The sequence below is a fragment of the Haemaphysalis longicornis genome, unplaced genomic scaffold (genome assembly GCF_048455015.1).
Source record: "Haemaphysalis longicornis isolate Haplotype H1 unplaced genomic scaffold, Haemaphysalis longicornis Haplotype H1 scaffold_3, whole genome shotgun sequence".
Lineage (NCBI taxonomy): Eukaryota > Metazoa > Arthropoda > Arachnida > Ixodida > Ixodidae > Haemaphysalis > Haemaphysalis longicornis.
In genome coordinates, this window is record NW_027526335.1 from 39,250,331 (window position 1) to 39,263,106 (window position 12,776).

The window sequence follows — 12,776 nt, forward strand, 5'->3', positions numbered from 1 at the left end:
AAAAGAATGCTACGCATTAGTAGATGATTCCCTGAATTTCTGCAGAATTTTTATTTATCCCAGCCTTACTTCCTTAGTCTAAGAAATGAGAAATTCTGATAACGATGTTATGTGGTGGCAGGACATCGTCTTCTCGTGACAGTAGATTGCGGTAACGTTGCATGGAGTGGCAAATATGGCGAACTATGTTGAAGTAACTCGCAAACCTCGCAAGAAAACAGAGCGACGCATTATCGATTCTGTTATTCCGAGTTATCCTACATCAAAATGCACTCCCTTACTCAAAGCGCACGAGCATTCATCCCGACCTTGCGTCCCTCTTTCAAGGACTTAAAAGGGCCGGCTGAACGCATCTCCGCACAGCGAATCAAGTACCACCATCTTGCGAAGTATGCTCGGCCAGTAACAACGTTAGTGCTTGAGTGAAACAGAAAGCGCTATAAACAAATCACCCCAGACCTAAGTCAGCAGAAATGCCCACGAGCTGACGCAAAATTCGTCTTCCAAAAGCATCCTCGCAGCGAATGCGCTCCCGCCACCGCAGGCGCTCGTTTAACCGAAGAAAGACCTAAATCTTGGAAATGGATGAGGGGATCCTAGGAGAGAGCACGGGGGCAAGCCTGGCTCGCGGCAGAAGAAGCATCGCTAGGGAACGCGTAGGTGGATATGCGGCGACTTATCGAGGCTCTGCGCTGCGGTCTTGAGGTATCTGTCTTGAGAAAACAGCTCAGGCAACCATTCCCCATTTGTTTTCGCACGAGTTGCTCCCGTGGTTCATTCTTCTTCGCGCAGCCGTGACCCGTATCTATTATGAAAAAACGAAACGCTCTGCATCTATCTTGGCGGTATAAAATACGCATGCCGCTCCCCGGTGAGTCTACTCTCTTGTTGGAGAGTGATGGGCGAGAAAGCCTCCTGGGTATAGGTTTATTGAAGAAATATTGGTACATGCGGCCGCTTCTATCCCACAGCACGATGTACGCTTGACCCCAAGGAATGCTTTGAACGTTTCTGTATTCCACACTACGCCCCTTGTCGTCGCCACTATCGTCATCAGATGGCCGCCCGCCGTGCGATTGTGAAGCCCATTTCACATCATCAGAACTTTTTTTGAGCTGCTTTCTGAGGTTACTGCTTATAACATAGTAGTCCGCACCCGTGTCCACTAGCGTAAGCACGTCGCAATCGTCGATATTCATGGTGAAATCAGGTGTGGCTCCTTTACTGCAATTGTCTGGTTGTGTGTTGCCGCCGTGTGTCGTCGTGAACATAATGGAGGGTCTTCGGTGGCTGGTTCACCAGCGACCCCATCTCCAGAGGTAGCTGGTCTTAGTATTCCCACGGGGACTGAACGAGCGGCGCCGAAGAGTGTTGGACGGAAGATGAGGGCTCGGCGAGCGGTAACGGTTTGATGAATCCGGCCTGGCTTCCCGGTGGATGGACGTAGGTGGCACTGTGCATCCAGAGAAAAGAGACAAAAAAGTCAGCAATTACACATCGCGCCATGCTAGCCCACCTCCGAAGTCGACGAAGCGCATTGTAGGACGATAGAAACACCCGCACAGCAACTTGACTGCGAACAAACTTCTATGCTGTATCAAAATCGCATTGCTTAGACATGCCGCAGCAAATTTGTGCCTATGTCTCATCAACGCGGTAATATCTACGTTGTAGTAAAGTCATGACACTGTACTGACAACGTCCGCAGGGCTCTAACGTCAAAATCCAAGCAAAAGTATTACTTGCCTCACGCGTTAACAACGCATACACTATTAAATGTGAAGCCAGTGCGTGAGGCTTCCACCCATCGTCCACAACAAGGGTTTGAAAAGGCTTCGCACGGCTCTCCTGACGGCTACATTACATCTTTTTTTTTCTCTCTCTCTCGCATGAAACCGGAAACGAAGGTGGATTTGTTAGTATTATAGTTTTAGAGAGACGGCGCTCCCGACCTGGAAGCTGAAGCGTTGTGAGCTTTTCCGGTAAGGTGTGCATTGTAAGAGATCCTTTTTAGAGGATAGGTCATCCTCGGGGTTCTGACAGCGAAATGATAGATGACGGAAGAAGAAGCGGGCCTCATTTGCTTAGGCTGTACCGGGAAAAATATCCTTCCTCATCTGGAAGCTGCAAGTTTTCCTTGCTCTTTTTCCTTGCCGGTAGTTTTGGGTGAATAACACAAGCCCCCTTTTTGACAACCATCGTAAACATGCTGCAAAATGATGGCGCATGAGAAGTGGTAGGCTCGCTTTTGTATTCATCTATTCGTGTTTCTGTATGCAAGCTGCCGTCTTTTGAAGACTGGCCGTCATCAGGTACCGATGATGCAATCCCCATCCGCCCTTACTCGACAGCTTTAAGACTGTCGTTGAAAGAATCTCTAGGTCCATGTTTGGTTCTCCGCAAAGAGAAGTTACGACAAAAAAAAAGTATTTCATATTGCTTGCTTTAGGCTTTAGGTGACCACATTTTTTTCGTGGGTGTTTTGTTTCCAGTAGTGGTCTACGTAAGACGTAGGAACAAATTGAACTTGTTCCTGCAAATAAAAAAGGAGGCCGAAATTTCAGGAATCAGAAGCACTCCTATAAATTATGTTACCCAGCACACCGTATACGTCGTTGCGGAAATACCCAGCACACCGTATACGTCGTTGCTTTTGCACCATTCTAAAAACATCCGCAGGCCTTCTGCAGAAGTGCACAACACAGAAGAAATAAAACAAACAGCTACGGTAATATAAGTGGCAAAAATAACACTTTACTAGCCTTTTATATTCATTTCGTCTGTTCGTCTGTTCTAAGAGGGCAGAGCCGCAGAAGATTTGTAATAATCTTCTCGAGGGAATTGTATGGCAACCCCGTCAACTCGTCATCGTGGATTCAAGCGGCTAAATGGGCAATATACATGCACGCAGCAACCACGGGCAAGCACGACAGTCTGATAATTTCGAATTTCTTTCACGCGACGCACAACATCATGCGCTGTCCGTTCGCAGCATTCTTTGCTACCAGTCGATCCCAAACGGACACTAAACGCCAATATTTTTGTTCGAACAGAAAGATCAGGTGTCCGCATTTCCAAAACCGTTGTGATACACTTTATGGTGCAATAAATTCTGTGATGGCATTTTTCAAAGTTGTTACAAAAAGTACTTGTAAATCTAGACTCAAACCTGCCTTTCTTTATTTGTTATACGTCAAAGAATATTTGTTTTGTTTAAAAACGACTGAGAAAAGGTGCAATTTACAATTTCTTGTTTTACACTTTTCTACTTCTGTGACATAACAAAGAACGCCAATGATGACAGCTGAACCGTGGTTATGTAGCAAAAAGTATAGCAACTTGCAGGCGGCTTGTCTTTGTTAGCCAGAGAGGTGAATAATCTACTTTAAGACTTCTGACATACCTTACTTTGACGTTTATGAAGCAAATAAGGGCTATACCTGTTCGATCTCTGACACAAATAGCAAATAAATGTTTTAAATGCCGGCAGGACTTGAGTTGCATTGATCCCGCAAACACAAATAATCGAGTGCATTTCATGTCGTAATATAGCAAAGAAAGATGTGAAAGCATTGATTGGGCTCCTGAAATGTGCTTTTAGTACAGCTTTCGCACACAATGATGCGCCTATTGAATATTATATCTCCTAGCGCCAGCATGCAGGACGCTGGGTGCAACATTATTCTGTTTGCGCATTCGTTGTTTCAGGTAATGTCTTTATTAGTGGAGGTGGTGTCAATTATCGGCGGTACATTATAACTTTCCCCGCACCAGCGCGCTCTACTCGCCAAATGTTTGCCGAGCCAGAGGAGATACGTCACATCGAGATCCGGTGTCCTTTGCCTTTTTTTGAACGTTCAGCAAACCTGCGTGTATGCAACATAATGAAGCCACAGAGGGGGCATGGTCTGTTTACTTTCGCTTTAGCATAAAAACTTTTATTATTACTTACGAGTGCTTGTTTTAACCGAATTAGCCCGTAAGTGCTGTTTTATATATACTTGCATACTTTGTAAAAATTTTCGACCCAATACAAAAGCTGGGTAAGACCAGCGACAAAACAAGTTACCAGATTTGTAACAGCTGCTGGAAACAGGTGGCAAAGTAAGTGGATCAAACGGACAGTCGCCTTTGAGGGCGAATATTTGTCTAGCCATGGCGTCCTCGGGTATAGAGCTTCTGTTCAATTTCATGACAGCGCCATCTTTTGTAGCAGGGTTGAAGAAGGGTTGGCACATATATAAGCCAATTTCGTCGGTGCAGCAGTGGGAGTGGCATGGTGTCGACAACCATCCCATTTCTGCATTGCTAGAACGTACATTGCAACATTTATTTCGCAGAGTAGCAAACGTATCGGTTAAACTGCGTACCAGTGTGCGCAGTGCACGGTGGTTTGTGTTCTAACCTTCGCCGCAAAATTGTAGCGCTGTTTTAAAAGGATGGGAAGGAAAATAAATTTTTTAGTTGGTAGAAGAAATTCAGATCATTGGCCGGTAAAACGTGCCGGGTAACGGCTTTCGCTGATTGGGAAAACACACTTTCTTCACGTTTTGTCGGATGAGAAAGCAAGCCGCTTGTATTTAAATTATCTTTTGAATGCACACTATTCTTTGGCTCCGTCTCCCACTTTGTGGTATCGGCAGGCTCCAATAACATTTATTGCCTTTTACTCCGCGCCATCAACGACCTCCCTGTGAAGGGTGCACCACCACATAATGCGTCTCGCAGAGGTGAAGCAAACTGAGGTGTCAAATCGAAAGGTGTTCTCACTACCAGCAGTATCTACACGGCAGAATTTTTCAATGCGTAGCATTCTGTGCAGAATACCCCCACAGCCTGGACCGTGTAACGCGCTCCATTTCCACAATAATGCAGATTTAGTGAAATTTCCACCTATATATAGTTTTAATACAGTAAATGAAGATAATTAGTCGAATTAATTTGAAAGAGACCTTATTGATCGCCGGCAACAGACGTAATATTATGGGATTGTGAACTGTGACCAGACGAAGCTTCAACCAGGAAAGACCTTCCGCCGTGGTTACCAGACGCTGTACCAAGTTCGACAAGGACATTCAACTCTCAGCCATCCAGCAGGTCCTAACGGTTCTCGAACGGCAGCACCGTAAAGAAAGCTGCGGGCCAATGCCTCCCTTCGGGGACAAGGGTGTCCACCCCTGCAGTGAGTAGCGAAAGTGTTGCTTAGTAGAATGCTACCACGATCGATGAGTGGCTACGTCCGGGCGCAGTGCAGACACTAAGTCTGCTGCCTGTGATCAGTAAAGTCTAATTGGTCGAACAAAATTTGGAAAAACAAGAAAAGTACGAAAAATATCAAAAATTACGGAAAATAGCGAACGGTGTCAGGATGATGAAGGCGAAAAATAAATACGCCCGTGTGTACGAGATTTAGCCGCACGTTAAAGATCCCCAGGTGGTCACAATTATTCCGGAGCCCACCTACGACGCGCCTCATCGCCTGCGTTGCGTCAGTGTGTTAAAACCTACAATCAATCAATCGAACAATGTAACACCCTTCATTTCCGCAATAATGCGTATTTTCCCGACAGTGCCCCTGTAATCATTAAAATAGCGTAAATGGAGATAAGTGGTAGACGAAATTTTTAAAGAATAATAAATAACGAAAATATGAAAAAAAAACGGGAAAACGGGAAAACGCATAACGCGTGACGCTTCCACAACAATGCAGCTTTCGCAAAAGTTTCACCTGTAATCGTTATAATAGCGTAAATGGCGATAAACGGCATAACGAAATTTCGAAAAACCCAAGGTAAGAAAATTATAAACTATTTACGAAATATGGCGAATTGTGTAACGCTCCGCATCCCCACAATATTGCTAATTTTGCGAAAGTTCCACCTGTAATCGTTATATAGCCTAAATTGGATAATTGGTAGTAAAAAATTTGAAAAAGCAAGAAACAAAAAAAGTGAAAATAAAACGAAACATGGCAAACCAAATAACGCCCTGCATTTCCAAAATAATGCATATTGCGGGAAAGTTCTACCTGTAATCATTATAATAGCGTAAATGGACATAATTCATTGAACGAAATTTCGAAAAACTAAGAAAATAAAAAATATGAAATAATTACGAAAAATAGCGAAACGTGTGACGCCCTGCGTTTCTACAATAATGCAGATTTCGCAAAAGTTCTACCTGTAATCCTTATAATAGCGTAAAAGGAGATAATATGTCGCGCAAAATTTTGAAAAAGTAAAAAGTAGAAAAATTCTAAAAACAACACTGAATGGCACACTTTCGAACGCCCTGCAGCATTTCCACAATAATGCAGATTTCGCGAAAGTTCCCCTGTAATCGTTAAAATAGCGTAAATGGAGATAACTGGTGGGACAGGATTTATAAAAATAAAAAAAAATGTGGCTGTAAAAAGCTCTCAATCAAGACAATGGTCATTAAAATGCACGCATTAGTAGATAACTCTCTGAATTTCGGTAGAATTTTTTTCTGCAAAAAGCCAGGCATCCGTACCAGTGAACGCCCATAACGTTACTGGGGACAATTCAACCAAGCGGAGAAACTGTCCGCACTTGCAGAAAACCAAAAAATAATATTTCTGCCTGTTATTTTTGCTCCCATGTATTCTGTAATGTGTGACCACACGCTCTTTAACAAAAATACATATATATTTATTAATTAAACCGAATGGGGGTTGCAAGACACACAACCTTATACGTAATGTTTACTTACCTGTGCCCTTGTTTCGTTTGTCATATAGAAGAACTCCGTTCATACGTTTTTTAACGGACCGGAAAAACAAAAAGTAACAAGTAGCAAAACGCAGAAGTGAGAAAACCTTAGAAAATGAACAAAAACAGTGCAAGTTTTACTTGCAACCATGTATTTCTCACAACTTTGGCTTTCGAACGTTAAAAAACTCGAGAATGTTGGATTGCCGCTTTTTGCGATGGCTGGAAAACACCACGCGTGGTCACGCAAGGACCCCAACGATATCGACTCTCTTCCACGCTGGCTAGTTGTCTACTGTCTTTAGTACGTGAAGCTTTTCCTGGAGAGAAAGCGCCTCCCGTTTTCGCGATGACATCAAGTTCAACGGCGTTCTGAAAGCTTGAAGCGCATGATGACGACGACAGCGCGTGCTATTCTTGCTGTGGTACTTTTATGGCAAACACGCACATCCGATATTCCGAAGTGAGACTTCCATTGTATGCGCAGTGATGATGGTGATAGCATGGAGTAACATAAGGCCATCTAGTGGTGATGAATCGCACCCGTGTGCGGCTTCATGCAGTCAGTTCTGTACCCAAGCTTGGCCAAGACTCTTGAAACGTCAAAACGCCGTTCACGCATGTTGCCCAGGTGGGTTCGGAGTTGCAGGTTGCGACGCACGATCCGGGAACGTACTCTGAGCCACGACGTAACAGTGAGGATTGTAATAGATGGGACTCTATGTGAGCTGCACCGGGACTAGACAAAAACAACGTAGCAGCCGGGAAAACGCAGCACTAAGGTGAGGAACGCCAGAGCGGGGTTCTACTTTACTAAGTAGCTAGAGCCCGATCCGAACGCAGTGTGTTGTCTGTGTTCACGTTCATGCTGTAGCTACCCTATACGACACTAAGGGTTGCGTTGCCTCATAAACGTGCTGAGTAGAATTAACAAATAGGAAATAGGTTTCTCCCTTTCTAGATAATACACTGGCTACATACCTATTTTTTGGAAGAAATTTAGTATCTTGGTTATAAGACCTGCCCCTGGTTAGTGCAACAGGCGACACACTGGAAGATCAGGCTAACACACTCGTACAACACTTACAACATGTGTCCAGTTAAGCGCACTACACCAACACTTTCATAAAACACAAAACATCCGGTGAGAAGAACTCCTTGCGAGATAATAATAAGGCGACTTCATCTTATAACACCCCGTTCTCACTTCATGAGCTGAAGATCGCACTCAGTACTTGTAAACCTTCAGCTCTAGGCGAAGACAACATTCCATACACTATAATACAACACTCACACGCAGACACACTTGAAACACTCCTTCACCTATACAACAAATATATTTATCTCAGGGCGCCTTGCAGGGTCCTGGAGGGAGGCAATCATAGGGGCCTTTCTGAAGGAGAGGAAAGAAGCTTTCTCTCCAGCAAGTTATCGTCCCATCGCCCTGACACAATGCCTGTGTAAGCTGCTCGAGAAGATGATCAATAGGAGACTCGTGTACCTCTTAGAGTACAATCGTCTTCTCGACGGCTGCCAGGCTGGCGTCAGGGCGGGGAGATCCAGAAGCGATCAACTGATTGCTTTGGAATCGTATATAAAAGATGCCTTCATCCTTAACCACTTTTGCATAACAGTCTTCCTCGATATAAAAAAGGCCTATGAAACGGCCTGGTGGTACGGCATCTTGAGTGACCTCAAGTTATTTTGTGTTTCCGGCAACATGCTGAACACTCTCGGTAGCTACATGTCGGAAAGAACCTTTCGAATCAGGGTTGGCAGTGCACTTTCCAATGTATATGTGCAGGAAAATGGCGTTCCTCAAGGCGGTGTCTTGAGCCGTACACTATTCATTGTTAAGATGAACTCGCTCTGGACGGCATTGCCACCAACCATTTCCTGTTCTATATATGTAGATGACGTTGAAATATTTTTTAAGTCTTGTAACTTCTCCATTTGTGAACGCCAAGTCCAGCTTGGGGTGGACAAACTTGCTGGCTGGACGGACACAAACAATTTTGAACTGAACCCTGGAAAAAGTACTTTTGTTGTGTTCTCCCGGAATCGCGGGATTCACGCGGACCCTGATATCTGTATTGATGGTGTAGGAAATCCTGTCAGAGGGGAACAGAAGTTTTTAGGCCTAATATTTGATAGTAAACTCACATTTATCCCTCACTTGAAGCAGTTTAAACAAAAATGCCTAAAAACAATGAACATTCTTAAAGTGCTGCCACACCAATCCTACGGTGCTGGCAAAGAACTCCTTCAACGTCTGTATAATGATCTGATAGAATCCCGGCTGGGCTATGACAATATTGCCTATGAGTCAGTGACTAAAACATCCCTGAAAATTCTGGACTCAGGGCTGCACCTCGGGCTCCGGCTTGCATGTGGGGCTTTCCGTACCATCCAAGTTGAAAACCTCTATGTAGAATGTAACAAGAGGAGCCTATAACATCAGCAAAAATACAGAGACCTTCTTTATGCTTTTAAAATATCATCAATGCCTAGCCATCCTTTTAAGTCAGTCTTTTCCGATACATCCATATCCCAGCTTATTTTAAACCGCCCATCTATTTCTTCTCCGTTCTCATACAGAGCTAGAGAGGAAGCATTAGAATTCTCAGTCTCCTTTTCAGATACCATGAAACCGACTCTTCCTAATGCTATAGCCCCATGGCATCTTCGTCCTATACCATGTGACTTATCTTTTATACATATAGACAAAAACCGAGTGCCAAGAAGTGCGATCCTGCCACACCTCTTGTCTCTTCAACACAAATACAAGTGTGCAGAATTCTATACTGACGCCTCAAAAACTTCCACCACTGTGTCCTGCGCTGCGCACGGACCTAGCTTAAATATTAGTAAAACCATGAATGTGTATACTAGTATCTTCTCGGCCGAGGCTCACGGTATACTACTTGTCATGAACAATGCCCTCCAAACTAAAATTCCTCAGTCCGTAATCTATACGGATTCCTGAAGCGTGCGGATATTGTCAGCGCAAAAAACTTCTAAAAACTATGTAGTCAATCTTGTGCTTAGCACCATTCTGTCTTTATATGCGTTAGGTCTCCAAGTGACCCTGTGCTGGGTGCCAGTTCACTCTGGGATCACAGGAAACGAGACCTCAGATCAAATGGCCGCTGCTGCTGCACTTAGTACGGCAGTTGACATAACAGTACCATACACAGACATGAAGCCACAGATCAGAAAACAACTTCGGAAAACCTGGCAACACACTGGAGTGGACAGACAGACAACAAATTACACGTAATAAGAACACACTTGGGACCATACACCACTGATACACACAACAGAAACACAGAAGTTGCCTTTGCTAGGCTACGGATAGGGCATGCACATGCAACCCTCTCTTATCTGCTCATGGGGTCTTCAAGACCTCTGTGTAGCAGGTGCGGAGAAGTCCTATCTGTAGTTCACATACTCAATCAATGCAAAGCACTCTGCAAAACACGACGGAAATACTTCCCACAACTGTACAGACTACACATCCGATTACACCCAGCCCTTTTCCTGTTTTACGATCCCATGTTTTCTGTCCAGTGTGTCTTCAAACATTAACCAGAAGCAAAATTTTTAGACATAATTTCATACCACGCATAATCACAATCTGGCCTTTTCACACCAGTCACCCTAATTGTATTTTAATGATTTTATTTTCGTTCTTCTTGAGTGATTTTAGTGTTTAGACCTTCATCCTTCATAATAACCACTGTTTTGGCGCTCCTTGCCCCAGTTGGCCTTGCGCCATTACCATCCAACCATCACAGTCATTATAAGACTGAGGAGAAACAAACTGAACAACCAGCTTTTATGATGGTCTCCGAGAAGGAGACTCCTTCGAAGAGTCACCCGCGTAGTTGGTTTCATCTGGAACAGCCATCTTTTGGCTGTATTATTACCGCGATCTCAGGGAAAATAAAAGTGTTTTTAGACGCTACTATCTACGGGTGGGAGAGAACATGTCCGAGCTGCTTCCGCAGTGTTTTTCTGCCCTTTTGTCTTCCGTTCGTACTCACAAAAGGGGTTCGAAGGTTACTTCCGAGAATATCGGACAACATGCACCAAGAACAACACAAAAGCTCGCGTCAAAACGACGCAGTGTGATTGACGACCATGCCTACACGACAGAAAACTCCATCGCTGAGCTATCCAACCCAGAATTACAAAGGCCACGCTCTTCACTGGTGCCTAGCAGGGCCGTGCCGTGCCGTGTAAAGGAGTGACGGGCAAGGGTTGCAATAGGGGAACGTGGGAAGGCGAAAATGGTAAGAAGGCTTCATCGGGGAGCACTAACCGGCACAAGTGCTGCATCGGCTGTAATCGATGGTTAATGAATCAAGACCAACAAAGCGCATGCCAGATGGCGCGAGGATGACACCTCTCTAATGCGACCGCCGCCGAGGCGACGCTGTTCCCTGGAACAAAAAAAAAACATGTTGGAAGTTTTTTTTCTCCTGTTTTTCGGTAGCGGACCAGAGATGCAGCTGAACAGAAAGTGACGCTGCATTACATCAACAGCCAGATCCACCTTTTACGCTTAATCTTCAACCTAATTTCGTTTTCTGATCTCAAACACATTTTATTCGTTATCTCTATTATTCTTGCATTCCGAGCTAAGCTTTCTTTTGAACTACTATCAAGGTACATTTAAATACAAACTAAGGGCATTTATTTGAGTCATACTGCGTAGCCTGTCAACGCCAGCGTGAATAAGTTACGGGAGCTTGTCTCCAAACTTTTTATGGAAATGCCATAGTTCGGAGAGTGAGTGTTTCGATTTCGGTTACCACAGCATTGAGCACTCGTTTTTGCTGCCGTTATCTAACTACGACGCCAAAACAAAAGAATTTAGCAGCATCGCTTGGGCAGGGAAACTAGCGAACGTATCGGGATATTTTTTTAAGGACGACAGTCTTTCTTCGATTACTTAAATGTGAGAATTTTTAACCTTGGGTCTGTGTCAGTCCCTCGCTCCAGCCGCCCAGCCAAAAGGTAAAGGAATTCTTGAACGAGACTTTTGTACAGGCAAAGCATTTCTACACTACTAGATCTGGTGCCACTGTTCACAGTTTCCAACATTTCTGAGCAAAAAGAAAACATTGGGCATATTTGAGGCACAACATTCATGAGTGATGCTTGCTTTTTTCTTAAATTTTGCGAAAGCAAATAAAAAGTAAACGACTTGAAAAGTTCTTTTGACACCGCGGTAAAAACAGCGCTCGTGGCGTCATGTTGTTGCTGCGTTCCAAGTTAAAAAGTAACAAAAGGATTCAGTACATCGCGCGAGCTGTAAAACTGGGCAAAATTGAATTTAGTTGAGCGAATATTCCCTGTGTTTATCGTAGGAGGCGTGAAACAGTAGGGAAAGAGCGCGATAGCTTGGCGGGAATAAGCAAGGGGTATTTAGATGGGAGGGGCAGCGTAATATTATTGATTTTTGAAATATGCAGCGAAGTGAGCAGATACGCGGCCCTTTTTTGTTGGTTTCTCGGCACATAGTGAAAAATAAGAATAATGTAGTGACATGCGCTGTTTTCCCCCAAGCAGCGATGAAGTTGTATTACGGCAGTGCGAAATGAGGGTGGGGTAGAAAACTGGCTTTTGGTTTTGTTCAGTGTGTAGTTCCCGTTTTCCTCAGAAGAAAATATTACAATCTATTATCGGTTTAGCAGGTTAACGAGTCGTAATGGGAAGGAGCCTCGATTCTCTATCGAGAAAGGAGGAATATCAACTCGTTTTGCTTCTCCAGTGCTGCTAAAAGACCGCGATTTATTCCGCTGGTTCTCAAACTTGTAACTGACAATTAAAAGAGGTGGTTGCTGAGACTGGAGGGAAGAGTTCCGTAGGAAATTTTGAACCAACGTGCTTAGAATTTAAACGAGCAGCTGGGACCGCGCACTCAATCTTCATCGGCAGCTTAATGTAAGTTTACCATAAAGATATACGAATTACTCGCCAAGATTATACTCTCCAAGGTAATATGAATAAAAGATTATAATGGAGCGCATCCAGCTC

The 12,776-nt window shown here is 44.1% G+C and overlaps 1 protein-coding gene across 1 annotated transcript in view; it reads right to left on the reverse strand.

Annotated features, from left to right (window-relative positions):
- Window positions 1–916: 916 nt before the first annotated feature.
- The window catches only part of LOC144173222 (uncharacterized), a 521,919-nt gene continuing 510,059 nt past the window's right edge, over window positions 917–12,776 (reverse strand). Inside the window, exon 3 of the mRNA XM_077701720.1 lies at window positions 917–1,453. Coding sequence (XP_077557846.1) covers window positions 1,296–1,453 — 158 coding nt within the window. The 3' untranslated portion in view covers window positions 917–1,295. The remainder of the gene's footprint in view (window positions 1,454–12,776) is intronic.